We start from the raw sequence: 16369 nt of genomic DNA, 5'->3' as shown, positions 1-16369 counted from the left end.
CCCAGGCCAGCCCGCTCACGGGCTGGTTCCCCTTGGAGAGCCAGCACAGTCCACCCTGCCTGAGGACAAGTCTCAGCAAGGGGGGCAGCCCCAGGGCTTCAAGGCTAAGGCTGATGGCTAAGAGGCAGGAGGCTTGAGGGTCGACCTCCAGCCCTGCCACTGCTCCACTCCACGTCCCTGGGGGAGTTGCTTCACCCCCACGGGGCTTCAGGAAAGATGAGGAATCATGGTGGGGTCTGCCAGAGCAGCGTGTTGGGATGGAGGGTGAGGTGGATGGAGGGAAAGGAGAAGGTTCATTGAAGGGACAGAAGGAGAGAAGGATGGATGGGGAAGAGGAGATTGGAAGAGGAGGATAACTGCAGATTTCTTAGCCTCTCCACAGTTGGTCTAACCCTCAAGACATGTGGTCTCTGTGGGGCTCTCTCCATGCTATTGCCCTGGGGTTGAGGTGAAAGCCCATGCTGGCAGCAGGAGGTCAGCAGGATCCCTTCTGGGACACGCAGGAGGCAACCAACTACCGCCTGGCGCTGGAGCGGATGGCGGACGACATCCTGTCCCTCCGCCAGCACGTCGCAAGCCTGGAGGTGGAGAACAGCAACCTGCGGCGCAGCCTCGCGATGCACGAGGACCCGGGCCGCACACTGCTCAGCGACATTGACGTGGACGTCATGACCAGGGCGGAGATCCTGGACAGGATTGGTACAGGCAGCGAGGGGGACGGGAGGGTGGCAGTGAGAGATGCTGCTCCCTGCCTTCCTGTCTGTGCATCCTGGGGGCCAAGGGTTCCACACGCTCTCTTGCAGCCACCCTCAAGTGCAAGCTAGCATCTGGCACAGTGGAGATGAGGAGTCTGAAGGACCGTGTGCAGCAGCTGCAGAATGAACTGATTCGGGTAGAGATACCAGAGGGTTTTCCAGGTGCCGGGAGCGGGGAGGGGAGGTGCAGAGCGGTGTGAAGTCCAGGGCATGTGGAGGGGCTGCAAGCTGGAGGTGCTGAGGCTGTGCACAGCCCCTGCAGCCTCGGGCACCCGCCAGAGCAGAGATGGAGGACCAGGATGGACTGGATCCCAGCAGCATCAGCAGCTCCACTATGAGGCTGTCACTCCCTGTCCTTGCACCCTAACCTCTGAGGGCCAGGAGAGCCAGAGAGGAGCCCCGAAGCTTGAGGCACAGCACAGATTCCCCTGGCTGCTCGTTCTCTTCCTTTCCACTAGAAAAATGACCAGGAGAAAGACCTGGTGATGCTCCAGAGAGCCCACCAGCAGCAGCAAGCTGTGCTGAGGAGATACGAGGAGAAGGTGGCCAAGATGAAGGGCCTGGAGGAGACAGTGAGGCAGCAGGAGAAGGTGAGTTGGGGCAGGCTGGGGGCAAGAGGTGCAGGCGGGAGAGCATGAGGCTGGGCAGCCCAATAGATGCTGCCAGTCCCCAATGTCCCCTTCTGTATCTTGGGAAAAGGCTGCAGACCTGTGCTGGGAAACCCCAACTATTGCCTCCAGGGAGATGGCTGGGCACAAGCCACCCTGGAAAGCCCAGAGCGAAGGTAAAAGAGGGTAAGAGGGAAAATGCTGCCCTGGTCAGACATCGGGGCAAACCAGCAGGGAGAAGAGATCCCAGAGAGGGGCACAACCACTTTCATTTAATGCCTGCAAGCCTCATGTCTTCAAGATTAGGGACGCCCTCCCTCTTCAGCCAGGTCCCACATTCAGCGCTCCTGAGGCAGGGAGGAATAGCGGGGGCGAAGGGATGCAGTGGGACCCGTCCCCTGCCCGACGAGAGGGCTCTGCTCTCTCCCGCAGGTGATTGAGACGATGGAGCGGATGCTGGAGGAACGGCTCTCCGAGGCGGGCAGGAGCACCCAGAAACCGGCAGGTGGGTGCAAACAGGGCCACGAGGAAGGGGCCCCTTGGGGTCCCCCAGCCCCACACAGGCAGAGAGAGCACTGCAGCTGGGCCTGGGTCTCCCATGGGGCTGCCTGGGGGATGGCTGGTCCCTCCTGGTGCCCATGATGTGTACCCCTGGGAACCGCCGGGTTCGGCAGGGGGATCCCTGTGGCCACCGCGACCCCCCTGCTCCGGTCCCACAGGCGAAGCCCTGGCCAGGGAGCTGTACGACGCGCTACTGGCCGAGAACCGCAGGCTGCGGGAGGAGCTGGCGAGGCCCCGGCACCCCTCGCCCCCGGTCGCTCCGCCGCCGCAAGCCTTACCGGTGAGATTGGGGAGCAGCATGAGGGCTCAGGGACAGGGGGGCAGAGCCATGGTACCCGGCATCGCCGAGAGAGCGGGCACCTGGCAGTGGGACACAAGCCTGGGGCCACCCTGCTTGGCCAGTGTGGGTCGGGTGCCTCTCCGTGGGGTGACAGCACAGCCGTGAGCATGCGGATGAGAAGGGAGGTGACACTGCTTTGCGTTTCTGTTTGTTTTTTCCCACCCACAGGATGTCTTCAGCGGCTCGGAGAAGGTGTCTCTGCTGGCCAAATTGGAGAAGGAGCAAGCCCGCAGCCGTGTCCTGGAGAGCCAGGTGAGCCTCGCTCACTCTGCCAGCACCTTGTCCCTCCCCGCTCTGACACCGTGCACCTGCGGGCACTCCTGGCTGACTACCCTTGACCGCTGCAGCCTCCATCCCCATAACCTCTGCCCTGAGTATCCCCGATCTCTGTCACAGCTGGAGGAGGCCTCAAGGAGGTGGGGACGGGAGAAGCAGGAGCTCAGCACACGCTTGCTGGAGCAGGACCACGGCTTCAGGGGTTGGTCCTCCAGCTTCGCCCATGACCTGGCCATGGTGAGTGCCTGGCACTCAGGCCCCCACGTGCAGGCACTGACCAGCCAGACCAGCCCGCACTAGCCAGAGATTGCCAAGCTAGGAAATAAGAGGTATTCCCATTTCCCACCAGAAAATGCCACTGGACCCCACGGCTCCTGTGAAGAGACACCAAACACTGGACCCTCTGCCCTAGCGCACGGCAGAACTGGAGCAGTGAGGCTGTGGGAGGTGTTTCTGCTGGTCTGTGGCTGCCCTTGATCTCCCCACCCTGGGACACGCTTTGCACAGGACTCTGGAGAAAGATTCAGAAATGTACTGTTCATGCTCATGAAGAGTATCCAGTGCTTTTGCTGCATGACTAAGTTACAGAGCAAATCAGAGGGGAAGCAAAACATTAGCAGATCTCAGAGCAGCAGGACAGCTGGTCCCCGCATGGTCCAAGCAGCACGTTCCCCCAGCCTCTGGGGACGTGCGGAGGAGCCCCGAGGTCTGGGGGTGCCTCAAGCAGCTATGGCAGGGAGCCGGCAGTGCCTGGCAAGGCTGGGTGGGCTGGGGAAGGAAATCACCCCCGTCATGCCTCCCTCTGCTGCCATCCCACACCCTGTCACAGAGCAGACCCCTTTTCCATGGTGAACATAAAAGCAGGGAGGGCTGAGACATGGGAGCCCCTGAGCCCTGGCAGGGGATGTGCCTCGGGGCTCCTTGCCCAGCGTGAACCACCCCAGGGCACAGGCGATGCTGAGATTAGGTTCCTCTGCTTTATCTCCCCAGTGGCGTAAGCGCAGCCTTGAGTGAACTGGAGCAGAGGCAGGGGGCACAAAGCCAAGGCTGTAGCCGTGAAAGCTTCACAGCTTTCTCCCAAATCATATCCTTTTGCTGGAGTCTTATTGTAACATCACAGGGAGCTTTCCAGGATGTAAAGCATGTGCCAGGCTGTCAGAGACATGCAGGCGCGAATCCCCTCTAACTGGGACCAGCTCGGTCCAACACCTGCTGTCCTAGCCCAGTCCCAGGATCTCCAGGGAATGGACTCTTCTGCCCCCTCAGGCCTGGGACTCCAGAGGCCTCAAGGTGAGGAGGATGGGTTTGTCCGGGATCAGGATGAGATCAAACTTGGTCCCGACTTCCACAGCCCTCTTGGTTTCAATCTTGAAGTTCTCCAGCATCTGGAATGGAGGGAAAAAGCAGGTGGAAAATGCCAAAGATGAAAATATAAGGAGGTCCCAAGGGCCAGACAGGGGCTGGTTTCCCTCACTGTTGGTTTCGGCTCTGCACAGGGCTTTGCTGGACTGTGTACTCAGCTCTTCATCACCTTTTCCCACTGCAAGGTACTGCTGACACAACCAAGTTGTCCCCACAGAGCGTGTGAGCCCTCCCCAATCCCTGTCAGTGCAAAGTCAGCCTGCTCCACTGACCATGTCCAGCACTGGGACGCGGACTGCACATCCTCGTAGCAGCAGAGAGCTCAGTGGTGAGGGTGGCAACAGGATCCATGACTTCTCTGCTCCACAGCAAGGTTGTTAGAGCGTGCCCTGGGCTATGCCAAGTCCCTCAAGGGTGCAACGTCTGAGCATCTTGCAGCCTTCGATCCCTTTCCCCTCTCACTGGGAGAGCCTCCAACCGGGCACTGAGCCCTAACTCTGCCCAGCAGTGCCCATCTGCGGGAGTCAACGGGCTGCGGCAGTGACCCAGCCTGCTCCTCTGAAGCTGCGGAGGGAGCAAGAGGGTTCCCCCCCATAGTGGCCTAGTTGCCCTGACTCTCCCCCACGGCAGCTGGGCTCTGCTGGCAGCAAGCTTACGTGGATGAGGAAGAGCTGCATCTCCAGCTCGGCGATCCTGCGGCCCAGGCACTGGCGCGGTCCAAATCCGAAGCCCAGGCCCTTGAAGTATTTTGAACCCGTTGCCAGCCAGCGCTCAGGGTTGAACTGCTCTGGCTTGGGGAAGACCTTAGGATCCCGGCCCATGGCGTAAAGCCCGACCTGCACCAGCGTCTGTGAAGGAGTGAAGAAGGATGAGCCCCACGGCCTCCCTGCTGCTCTGCAATCCCCTGCTGTGGCCACGTGGCTTCATCTGTGCTTTGGAAACCAGCAGTGCCAGGGCTGTGTGCGGTGGGGAAAGGTGGTGCTGGGCTGGGCCCCCTCCCTGGCCACAGCCAAGCACCATGGCTGCCTCACCAAGTCACCAGGCTGTGCCCAGCATCCCAGATCTCCTGGGTCCCACCTCCATTCAGAGTCACTTCTAAAGCAGAGAGGGGCTGAGGAAAGATTCTGGTTTTATGCTCCCTACATGCCTCTCCTCCAGGCCAGGCTGCTCACCTTGGGGGGGATGCGGTAATCCTGGAGGACGACCTCTTGTGTGGTGTATCTCTGCAGGGTCACTGCCACAGGGTGGAGCCTGGGGGAGAGGGATAGTCAGGGGAGGTGTCCAAGAGGCCACCCGTGTGCCGTGGTAGCTGCTGGAGGATCCCCATGCACCAGGTGGGTGTCAAGTCCAAGAAGGATGGTATGACCAGGGGAACACGGGCCCCTCCCCCCATCTCATGTGTCCTCTCTGCAGTGTAAAACCCTCACTGACCACTGATTGTGCACCTTTTCCAGACTGAGCCTTGCAAACTGCTTCCCGGTGACACCAGAGTGACCCGTTCACCACTTTGGAAAGGTGCCCTGGGGCAGTAGTGATCTGGGTCAGTGTTGGACATGGGTTGGTGGCTCTCTTTCACAAGGATCAGCTGCAAGACACCCTACCACAGGAGCTCATTCTCCTTGGACAGCAGGGAGCTGGGGAAGCGCGAGTCCCAGGCATGCTGTGGGATTCCCATGGTGAAAGGGAACCAGAGATTTGGGGAGTAAGGGGAGGAGGGTTGTTCTTGTGCCTTGCGAATGGGGGAGAATCAGCTACTGCCTCCTGATTACCTGAGTGTTTCCTTGATGGTGGCTTTGAGCAACCGGATGGTTTTCAACATCTTCACCCTGTCTCCCTCTGTGTCCTGCTTGGCGGCCAAGATCTCTGCCCTCAGCTGCTCCTGAATGCCTGGGGAACGCGCTAGCTCGAACATGGCCCACTGGAGTGTCATGGAGGTCTGAAACAGGGCAAAAGGGCCAGAGCTCAGAGCTGCCTGGGACCTGACCTCCAAACAAGTCCTACCTGGTCCTTACCGTGTCCACTCCTCCTGCCATCATCTCCGTGATGCTGGCCTTGATGTCATCCAGGGGCAGCTTGTCCTGCATGAGGAGGCTGGAGAGGATGCCCGTGTACTCCTTTGTGCTCTTGCGGTGCAGCCGGAGGTCTCGGTAGACATTCTGAATGCATTTGTCCGCTGAGGAGACACAGAACAGGTACTGTGCTGAGCACCCTGCAGAAACCCAGCAAAGTCTAGGCCTGGCCGGGGGCTCACAAGCTGCCCAAGCAGGACCACAGGTGCCCTAGGCACGGTGCTAGTGCTGCAGGTGCCAAATGCACCGTAGGAGATTGCTGCCCCCCAGACCAGAGGTGGCTTTTCCATTGGAGTTGCCCTTGCAGCAGAGCACTGGCTGGGCGGGCACAAGAGGATGGGTGGTGAAGGTAAGGTGAGGCACCTTAGGTCCCTAAGGTGATACACCCTGCAGGAGGTTTTTAGCAGGTGCCAAAATCTCTCTGATCCCACAATCCCCTCCAGGACAGCTGGATCTGCTGTTCTCATCAAAGTGATGCCCATACTGTGCCCTTCATCTCTCCCGGGTGGTTGCCAGTTGTTCCAACCCCACTAGCTCTTGTTGGGTAGATCCCTCTCGGAAAGCCTTCCCAGCCTTGGTGGCCCTGCAGTCTCCATGCAGTCCCTGAGCTGGGCAGCTGGCCCCAGGAGAAGGTTTCCATGCAGGTCCAATGAGGATAGGCTCTCGAGTTTGTCCCCCCTCCCCAGGCAACACACAGGGCTGGCGCTCCCAGCATGGAGGTGCAAGGAGGAGGAACACTCACCTTGCGTGAAAATGGCATCCCACGCTTGGACATGGTCCCGCCACGTCTTGGCATTGAGGCGGCGGAGCAAAGCCGGCGGGACATAGAGCATGAGCGAGGTGGTGTGGAACATGAGGGTCACGGCGTCAATGAAGTGCTGTGCCTCAGGGTCCACAAAGTCCTGCAGGAGGCCAAGCCTCTCCCCGTACAGGACGTGGCACACAGCTGCAAGCACAGCACAAGTGAGGGGCCTAGGCCCTCTGGCAAGCCCGATTCCATCCCCCTGCAGCCTCCCAGGGCCCTCCTGCCCTGTGAGGGCTGCCTCCAGCCTTTCCACAGCTAAGGGGTCCCCTGGCCTGTCCTCTTACATCCTCTGGCTTCACAAGACCATGGAGGCATCCCCTATGGGGCAGAGCAGGGCTAGCAGTTGATGACCCTCCCGTAGATGATAAAGAGCTGTCCAGCTGTAAAAGTCTCAGCTGGATCTTGTGTGAAGCCAAGAAAGGTGTAATGTCCATCCTGGAGTGGGGAACTAACCCCTCCACACAGCACCCATGTTTGCAGAGAGCACGTCCCTCTAGACCCTAAGTTCTTGGGGCAGAAACACGTCTGGCCATTCTGAGGAGGAGACTGGGGGAAATGCATCACATTGCCTGTGTCAGGCACCATGGAAAGGCACAGTTCAGAGGGAACATCTCTCCCAGAGAAGCTCAGCCCAGGTTTTGGCTGCGTCAGAGGTCCAGAGCACTCACACTCCAGGGCAAAGCGGAAGAGCTCGTTGGTGAAATCGGCCGTCCAGCGCTCCCGGCCGCTCTTCTTGATCTGTGCTCGGGCCCGCTGCACAAAATCCTCCCCGACCTCACTCAGCAGGGGCACGAAGCAGTCCATGACATGCGGCGCCAGCACCTCCTTGTTCAGGGTCAGGCGGTCCGAGCGCCAGGCCTCCCCCGTCCTGTGAGACACAAGGGAGAGCTCTCAGGAGCAGCAGGCACTTGCTTCCCCGTTCCTCCCTCTGTCCTCATAGGGCACCCATGACCCGTTCCCCCAAAGTCAGTGCCACCTGGGGCCCTCTGATGCCCCCAGCCACCATCCCGGTGCTCTGGCATCCTACCATCCCGTGTGCCAAGGTGTTTCTACCCTGGTGGGTCCCAGCAGGGCTCTTGAGCAGAGCAAGTGGTCCCCATTTCCAGGGGTGAGGAGGGAACCTGCTGGCCAGGTGAGGCTGCACTCCCCCAAGTGTCCCTCACCAGCCTTCCCCACCTCCTCACTCACTTGAGGAGCACGCCATAAGGCTTGTTGCGGAAATCCCGATAAGCCACCCACGGTGGCACGCTGAACCTCTCTGGCAGCATGCCCTCAGACTTGAAGAGTGTGGCAGCATCGTGGGGGCTGATGATGTTCACGCTCTCATAGACACCCAGCTTCTCCCTGCAATGGTCGAGACAAGATCAGGCATATGAACACCACCTCCTGCCTGGGTCCATGTCAGGGTTTGCAGCCCCTCCGTTTGCAATGTGACTGTCATACCCACCTCCCCAAATCCGCAGGTCACCTCATGACACCCCCCAGCTGCCCTGCCTATGGACTCAAGCACAGCTGCTCAGCACCAGCCAGGATCCAGCCCTCAGGGCTCCGGCAAGCACAGCTGGAGGTGCTGGGGCAGAGACCTCCCTGAGTTAAATCCTTCAGGGAGGAATTTGGCCCAGAGGAAGATTTTTAAGGAGTCAGGAGAGAGCAGGATTTCAACGTAAAGCTGTGGCTGACCTGAACCAATGCAATGCCCTGGCTATCTTTGGAGCTACTCTGATTTACACCTCTGACAGATGTGCCCCATACCCTTGGGTCAAAATGTATGCCTGAACAGTGTCGTTCCTTGCTTGGGGCATCAGGGAACATGCCAGTGCTAATGCAGCTAATGTCCCTCTTTCAGCCCATCTACCTGAGGGTGTTGGTACTGCAACCTACAGAGATCAGAGGGGCAGTGGAGGGGGCATAGAGACCTTCTCCAGCCCTGCTTCTGCTTCCTCCTAACATCCTTCCTATCATCTGCACCCACAAGGCATTAGCTGAACCTCTGCAGACCCTGCTGTGGCCCCTTTGCACTGCATGAGCACCCGCAGCCCCTGTGCGGTGCAAGGACTCCCACCTCTCCCCGTGCTGGGTGCTGCACACTCATGCAGACACCTCCTGCCCTCTGCAGCCTCCTGCCTAACCAGCTGGTGGGCCAGGGCAGGAGAGGAGTCACGGGCACAGCAAGGACCCAGAGGGGCCCAGGGCAGAGCTGGGAATCCCTTAAGGTCCCCGACCTTCTGACTCGGACTGGCTCCAAGCAGCTGGCAGTGGGACAAACCACGGCTCAGAGGAGACCCCACTCAGCACCTTACCTGTAAATGGGACCAAACTCCTGGAACTTGCGGGCCATGATGTTGTGGATGTTGTGAAAGCCGCCCTCCTGCCAGAAGCGGTACAGGTTGAGCCAGCCGGTCTTCCAGTTGCCCGGGAGCTGGTTGAAAGGCCGAACCGCCGTGGCTGGGGACGGAGCAGAAGGCAGCTCGCTGGCCGCCACGTGCACCCGGAGGCAGCCCGCCGCTTGCCCGTCCGGGCTCGGAGCGTATCTCCGCAAGGCGCCGGGCTTGGGCGCAACCCTGGCCAACATGACGTGCGGCCGGCAGAGCGCCCGAGACCGGGCGGCAGCGGGCGGCGGAGGACTGCCGGCGGGCTGCCCCGCAGGCTCGCTCTTATCCCACTGGCTGCGGGGTCAAGGAGAGGAGCTCCCTAGGGAGCGAGGAGCCGGCTCTGCCCGCCGCCGTGCCCGCCTCCTCCTCCTGAGTCACGGTGCGCTGGAGCTCAGCGGGGAGGCAGGCACGCCGGGGAGGAGGCTGCCCGCTCCCGTCCCGGCGGGCGGCAGGTGCCTCTCTCGCGCTCGAGCAACGGGTCAGCGGAGGAGAGTGCCGAAAACCTGCCGTTTGCTTCGGCTGGGAGACGCCGGGCGCAGGCACGGGAGGGCCGGCAGCTTTATTTTGGGGTTGGCACCTGGGAGGAGCACGAGTTCCTCTCTCATCACCTCTGCCGGAGGAGGGGGTGCGGTTTTCCAGCAGTTATAAAGCTCCCAAGAGCAGCGTGGTTATCCGCAGGCCCTGAGGAAGGATGCTGAGAGGCGGCACGCTGAACGCCAGCAAGTGCAAATGCTCTTGCAAGCACTCGGGTGGAAACCGGCACCCAAGCGTAACAGACTTACATGTTGTAAGTGTTTTGTTTGGCGCCGACCGCTAGGGATCACACCGGCACTAGCTCTGCATGCCGCGGCTTGGCCCCTGAGCGCATAATAACTAACAAAATTAAAGTTTGAAGTGATCTAGTGAGTTATGGGAAGGGGCAGACCTCAGTCAGCCTGGGATGGGGGTGGTCCCTGTGCCCAAGGGGTGGTCCCGGCATCAGAAGTGGGGCTGGGGTCATCCCGGTGCCCTTGGGGTGGTCCTGGTGTCAGCAGTGGGACTGCGGTGATCCTGGTGCCCATGGGGTGGTCCCGGCATCAGTGGTGGGGCTGGAGTGGTCCCAATGCCCATGGGGTGGTGTTGGCATCAGCAGTGGGGCTGGGGTGGTCCTGGTGCCCGTGGGGTGGTCCCGGCGTCAGTGGTGGGGCTGGAGTGGTCCTGATGCTCGTGGGGTGGTTCCTGTGTTAGTGGTGGGGCTGCAATTATCCCGATGCCCGTGGGGTGGTCCCAGCATCAGCAGTGGGGCTGGGGTGGTCCTGGTGTCAGTGGGATGGTCCCGGTGTCAGTGGTGCAGCTGCAGTGGTCCTGATGCTCGTGGGGTGGTCCCGGCATCAGCAGTGGGGCTGGGGTGATCCTGGTGTTGGTGCGGTGGTCCTGGCATCAGCAGTGGGGCTGGGTTGGTTCCAATGCCCATGGGGTGGTCCCGGTGTCAACAGTGGGGCTGAAGTGGTCCTGATGCCCATGGGGCAAAGGGAGCAAGGGGGGGAAACAGTGGGGTTTGAGGTGCTCGCGAGACAGGGGTGCGTGGGGTGACAAGAGCAATGTGCGTCTAGCCCGGAGCTGCTGGAAGCTGGAGGACCCACACCAAACGTGCAAAATATCCTGGGTCGTGCTTGAAGAAGCTCACGACTGCTCAACTCATTGGCTTGATGGGTGAGTCGGTGCACTCCCGTCATCTGTGGGGTTTCTTCTGTGCCTACCTTCTGCCCTTACCCTGCCACGTACTTCACCTCCGTAGCCACAACGGCCCCCTTTCGGGTGGCCTCCTGCACCCCGCAGCCTCCTCCCTCCCCTGCCCTGCAGCTCTCGTGTAGGACCACGCCGCCCCTCGGGGCAATGCCAGGGGGACGCCGGCCGGTCCCCCAGATCCTGGCACAGCAGCACAGTTGGGTTTGGGAGCATCGGCTGCCATCTAGTGAAATAAACCCCAAAGGCAGCCGTGGCGAGGCAGGCGGTGGGGTGAAGTGACTCTCCCCCAGGAAGACCCAGGCAGTTGGTGGCCCCGCAGAGCCAGGCCAATGGCTCTTGCTGCTGAGTGCTGCTTTTTCCCCTCTCTTTAATGACACTGGTCTTGTTGCCGCCTCCCAGCAGGCCCAGTAAGGCCCGGCCACTACCAGCAGGCAGCGACACGCAGGGCTGCAGGGTCTCTGTCCCTGTCAGAGATGATGACGGTGACACCGTGGGGAGCATCGGGCCATCGTCACGCCCCCCCTTGGATGCTTGGGCAGGAATGGCTGTGCTTGTGACCGAAAACGGGGTGGGGGGGATCCCCGCGGGGGCCCAATGGCCCCTTCGGATGAGCAGGTGAAAGGAAACGCTGAGAAGGCAGAAGAGAAACATGGTGTTGGTCAAGCTGTGTCTGTGTGGTGGCCCTGGGTTGGCCCTGGACAGTCCATCGGGGTTCCTGGGGTGGCCCCGGGGTGTCTCTAGAGGGTCCCCCAAGTTTCTGGGGATCTGTAAGGGACCCTGTGGTTTCTGGAGTGTCTCTGGGGGCCCCTGGGGGCTCCAGGGGTCCCTATGGTGTCTCTGGAGGGTCCCCAGGGGTTGTCAAGGGTGGCTGAGGGGCCCTGGAGGTGTCACTGGGATGTCCTTGGGAGGGGTCTCTTGTGTATTGCTGGGGCTGTGGGTTGTCTCTGGGGATCCTAGTGGCTCTGGGGGTCCCTATGGTGTCCCTGGAGGGTCCCCAGGGGTCTCTGGAGGTGTCAGGGGTTGCTGAGGGGCCCTGGAGGTGTCACTGGGGCATCCATGGGGGTGTCTCTTGGGCATTACTGGGGGCCCTGGGATGTCCCTGGGGGGCCCCTGGGGTATCTCTAGAGCATTTCTGGGGGGGCACCTTGGGGTTCCTGGGGGCATGGGGGGTCACTGAGGGGCCCTAGAGGTTTCTGAGGTTCTGGGAGTCCCAGGGGGTCCTTGGGGGGGCCCTGGGTGTTCCCTGGGGGGTCGTGGGGGGGAGCGGGGACACGGGGGGCCCAGATCAAACCACAGGAGGAAGGGTTGTGTGGTGCTGAGCTGCAGTAGCTTTGAAACGGGGAGAGGCAATTTGGGCAAAAGTGCCCCTCTGTGGTTAATGTGGGGGAGGAAAAAAAAAAAAAGAGGTTTCTGTTAGGGGTTACAGCAAGTTTCGAAGGAAAAATCACTTTATTACGGGAATGTTATTAAAGTTCAGAAAGGGGATGGCGTTTGTCTTAGCTGAACGAGAAGAAACGCAACACAGCGGTTGACCTGGTAAGGAAACGAAAGAAAAGCTGCCTCTTTGTGACCCGGGAAACCATTTTAATGTAAAGCCTTTCTTTCTGCTGAGCTTCGCACAATCAAGCCTTTAAGTTCAGCCAAAAAAAAAACCTCTGTGGCCGCTGCCTAGCAGCAGGAAGCCAGCAAGGGTTTCTATCATTATTATCCGAGTATGAAACCTTCTGCAGGTGGAGCGGGAGCAAAGCCTGCCTGCGTGGAGAAGGGCCCACGGTCGCCTGGTGGCGCTCCTGCCCCGAGCAATGTCGCCGGAGACACTGGCGCTCTGTCACCGTTTGGGACGTGGCCCTGTCCCTTCTTGAAGCACAGGCTATGACCCCCTCCTGGGATATCGGCTCGGTCCTCTCCTGGCCCGGCCACCTCTTGGCTTGTGCCACGGCTCGCATGGAGACACCTGGCCTGGGTGAGCAGCTCCACACCAGGGCACTGTGTGTCCTCCTGGAGCAGCTCCAGGACATGGTGGCTCAATCCCACCACCGCTGCTGAGTGTGTCCTACCCTTTCCCCTTCCCGTGCTTGACCCTTTGCGTTGTCACTGCCCTGGGCACCTTCTTTTGCCTTCGCTCCTGAGGGCGGTGGAAATGGGAGTTGGTCTGGAACAGCTTTGGCTACTAGTGCTAGTAAAGAACACGGACCTCGACCCAAGGGACACAGCAGGGCTCACAGCCACACAGCTGCACTGCCCTCTCTCACAGCACTGGGTACCTTGTCCAGGCTGCCCCTGGGAAGGTTTGCTGGGCCAGGCTGTCCCCAAACCATGTCCAGGCCTTACCCAGCAGGTTGTCCCCAGTCAACACTATGCGTGCTGGCAGTTGCACAGCATGGGTGACCATGGCATGGTGCTCCAGTCCATGCCTGGGCAGCTTTCAGCTACTTGGCTAGTCCTTGGGGAGCGCCAGCCCCACCAAGGACTGCAGCAAAGAGGGCATCTTAGCCTCTGTGAGCTTCAAAGGGTGCATCACTTCTGCACGTCTCTCTCTCCAGCTCATGGGCTCCATGACTGTGACCTTATGGGTTTTCCCCTACCGCCCCACATTTCAAAGGTTCCAATGCCACATCCTCTGCACAGGTCCTACCCTCCTACCTCCACGCCCCCAAAGGGTCTCCAGTTTTAGGGGCACCCTCCTCCAGGCTTCTGTCAACCTTGCAAGATCAGAAGAAGCAAAAAGGAAATGCAGAGGCTCAGTCCTGCTCTAAGATAGCCCCTGAGCATGCTACTTGGAAAGGAAACAAGTGGTTACGACTTGCAAGCTGCAAGTCCATGTGCAGGAACGCGGTTGGTGGGGGGGTCTCTGATAGAAGAACAGGGCAGGAAATGGGTTAGGGAGGTGTGCAAAAACTCAGGGGTGTCAATCCTCCCCCAATCATCATACCAACACCACTGCTCCATTGCGCTACACCCCAACACAACAGCAATCGCAGCACAGATGGGGCTCCATCCACTTCCTATCATGGGATCTCCCATGATGTTCAAAGCTGAGCAGGTAACTCACGCAATGGGATCCCCTGCATATGTTTGCCTTCAGCCAACCCTGCACCCTATACACTTCCCTCTGCAATGGGGAGGGGGATCAGGGAGGCAGCAGGAGGCCATAGTGTTGTGCTGTTATGGTGTGGTGGATGCTACATGGTGGCTCCAGGCTCACCACCACCACATTGACGCGCTGCTGAGGTTGGCAGAAGAGCCTGGTGAGGCCAGCAGCTGTCACAGTCTCACATCCTAAGGCAAAGCTGATAGTACCAGCTGCACTCGGCTCCTACTGGAGCCAACGGAGAGAGGGAATGAGAGAAGAAGGTTGATGAACATACACAGTGAAGGTGACTCACTCACTCAAGACTAAGGTTTTGACTGCCCACTCACACGGCTCATGGTCCCAGCTGGATTCCTGCAGCTGTGCTGTCTGGGATATGGGACATTATCAAACACAAATGGATTACAATGCAAACTGCCTGCTGGCTGAATCACAGGCTGGATATCTGCTGAGCCACCTCAGGTGTCTGGGAAGGTCACAACAGGGCTGAAAAATCAACAGGGATAGAAAGAGGCATTTCAAAACTCCTCTGCCAGCAGCAATTTGTCTTCCCCTTTGACTCTGACACCTGCGGGAGTCAGACAGAGCCCCTATCATTTTCAGATGAGCTGAACAGAAAGTCGCTCCCCTTCCGGGTCGCCTTCTCCCCATCTCACTGGCTGTTCACGAGGAGGAGGGTCCCACTGGCGTGGTTTCCTTATACTGAAAGAGGGCCGTGGTATTTCCTGGGCTGTTTTTAGCCGCTCACTGTGGGTGTTGCGCTCTCACTTTCCACCCACACTAGGAGCGTGGGGGACTTTCCTCTTGCACATCACCTACCTAGCAAGTAGCGTGACTAACTGCCCAGCCCCTTCACACCTTCCCCGGTAAATCACCCAGGACTTGCACCTCCGATATGACACCGCTGCATCCCCTTTTCCAGGCACGGCTGGGCCCCGGCCTCGCCGCAGCTGCAGCACGCTGGCCCGGCCAGGGGGAAATCACCTCGAAATGCCCAGCCCATGGCGTATTTCTCGTCCTGGCAAACCCGAGCCCGCAAGCAGGACGAACAGTCGCAGCGCTGTGTTAGCACCCGGCCAAGTGGCCGGGTGAGGGACCACGGCCAGGCCAGGCGGGCGGCGCAGCACGGCCCTGCAGCACAGCTGCAATGAGGAGGCAGCGGGCCAGCACCCGCACCCGAGCGGGAGCCAAAGTGCACGGCAGCGGCGGCGACGGGATGTTCCCGTGCCGGCTCCCGCCAACTCATTTCCCGAGGTCGCAGTGGGCCACCAAGCTCATCCCCCTCGGTCCCAAGCAGGAGCGAGGGTTTCTGCATGAGTCTTGGTGGGTGTTCGGCGAAAACACCCTCAACCCTGGAGAAATCCCAGCTTCCCCGGAAAATCCCCACCCTTGTTTGTATCTCTCAGGGGCCTGCGGCTGGGAATCTTTGAGGAAAGCAGTGATTTATAACAGGCTTTGGACTGGCCAACTCTCTTCCCAGCCAGTCTGCTCACCCTTCACATCCTGGTGCTCACCACACGCTTCTTTCTCCCAGCACAGAAGGGAACAGGCCAAAAAGGGACTAACTTCCGTCACTTTTCTCAGCGTGTTCCTGGAAGTTGAGCTGTTCTGGTGGGGAGAACAGTGAAGCAGCCGCATCCCTGGACTGGCCTAGCACCCTGCCAAGGGCAGAGCAGACCCAGCCTGAAATCGGTGGCTGGGAAAAGGGTGTAGAGCTAGCTGAATTGCTTTCCTGCATTACAAATACGGCCCACGTTCATTGTGAAACCTGTGATTTCCGGCCCCATTGTTCAGCCCTGTGCTGACCATATTCATTCCCCAGAAGGGCCGCCAGTCTCGGCGCCTGGTTTTCATGTATTTTTGAGATAGGCTTTTTTTTGCTGTGATTTCACCATACGGTCTTCCCCGCTCTTTGCATGATGGGGGAAGAAGGCAAATCCATTCATTACGCACATTCGTGTCTTGCCCACAAGCAGGTGGCTGGGAAAGTTTTGCTAGTAAAACTCCTGCCCAGAAAACCCCCACACTTCAGCCCGAGCATGGAGAAGAGGGGGAAGAACTGATTTTCATAGCACTGTATTTTTAAAAAGAGAAAACTTTCAGCTGCAAATCATGCCAGAGAGTTTCGAGCCACAGTTAAGTGATTATAGCTTAAGGAGTTCCCCCAGTAAAAGAAAGAATTTGATGAACTGGAGCATCTTTAGCAGATGGCCACCGGCTGGGCTCTTTACGGCAGGAGGACAAGACAGCGGTTTTAAACCAAAATAATGAGGAGTCTCACTTGACATAAAGAAAAAATATTCCCCATGAGGACGGAGCGGCATTGGAAGAGGGGCTCCAAAGGGGTGTGCAGCCTCCAGCCTTGGAGGGCTTCAAGACCCACTTGCACTAAGCCTTGAGCA

General features: G+C 59.5%; 2 protein-coding genes and 1 long non-coding RNA gene across 16 annotated transcripts in view; 2 read left to right on the top strand and 1 right to left on the bottom strand.

Annotated features, from left to right (window-relative positions):
- CCDC33 (coiled-coil domain containing 33) overlaps positions 1-3087 on the top strand; it is a 53382-nt gene extending 50295 nt beyond the window's left edge. For all 14 annotated transcript variants that reach the window (XM_068958475.1, XM_068958482.1, XM_068958476.1 and 11 more), the window contains 8 exons: positions 504-699; positions 804-892; positions 1214-1345; positions 1796-1868; positions 2083-2204; positions 2433-2516; positions 2661-2777; positions 2890-3087. In XM_068958475.1, the coding sequence (XP_068814576.1) occupies positions 504-699; positions 804-892; positions 1214-1345; positions 1796-1868; positions 2083-2204; positions 2433-2516; positions 2661-2777; positions 2890-2952 (876 nt within the window). In that variant the 3' untranslated portion in view covers positions 2953-3087. The remainder of the gene's footprint in view (positions 1-503; positions 700-803; positions 893-1213; positions 1346-1795; positions 1869-2082; positions 2205-2432; positions 2517-2660; positions 2778-2889) is intronic.
- An 86-nt stretch (positions 3088-3173) lies between these two features.
- CYP11A1 (cytochrome P450 family 11 subfamily A member 1) lies at positions 3174-10016 on the bottom strand. The gene is made up of 9 exons (XM_009682656.2): positions 9077-10016; positions 7965-8120; positions 7445-7644; positions 6714-6917; positions 5915-6075; positions 5672-5838; positions 5075-5153; positions 4559-4750; positions 3174-3925 (listed from the first exon to the last, which is right to left on the bottom strand). Exons 1-9 carry the CDS (start codon positions 9346-9348, stop codon positions 3803-3805), a joined length of 1554 nt encoding a protein of 517 aa, XP_009680951.2. The 5' UTR covers positions 9349-10016; the 3' UTR covers positions 3174-3802.
- LOC138068891 (uncharacterized) lies at positions 5150-5726 on the top strand. Its single transcript, XR_011143738.1, has 2 exons — positions 5150-5236; positions 5357-5726. It is a non-coding gene; the product is annotated as an uncharacterized lncRNA (long non-coding RNA).
- Positions 10017-16369: the final 6353 nt, after the last annotated feature.

The sequence above is a fragment of the Struthio camelus genome, chromosome 12, assembly GCF_040807025.1.
Source record: "Struthio camelus isolate bStrCam1 chromosome 12, bStrCam1.hap1, whole genome shotgun sequence".
In the NCBI taxonomy this organism is placed as follows: domain Eukaryota; kingdom Metazoa; phylum Chordata; class Aves; order Struthioniformes; family Struthionidae; genus Struthio; species Struthio camelus.
Note: the sequence above shows the minus strand (reverse complement) of the source record. Positions and strands in the feature narration are given on the sequence as shown.

What these genes read in the sequence shown, in the direction of transcription:
- CYP11A1 (XM_009682656.2), bottom strand. Translation starts at nt 9,348, where the DNA reads ATGTTGGCCAGGGTTGCGCCCAAGCCCGGCGCCTTGCGGAGATACGCT. An exon ending in CTTCCGCTTTGCCCTGGAGT is followed by an intron (nt 6,918 to 7,444) that starts GTGAGTGCTCTG and finishes CTGTGCTTGCAG; the next exon opens with CTGTGTGCCACGTCCTGTAC. An exon ending in ATTACCGCATCCCCCCCAAG is followed by an intron (nt 4,751 to 5,074) that starts GTGAGCAGCCTG and finishes ACTCCTTCACAG; the next exon opens with ACGCTGGTGCAGGTCGGGCT.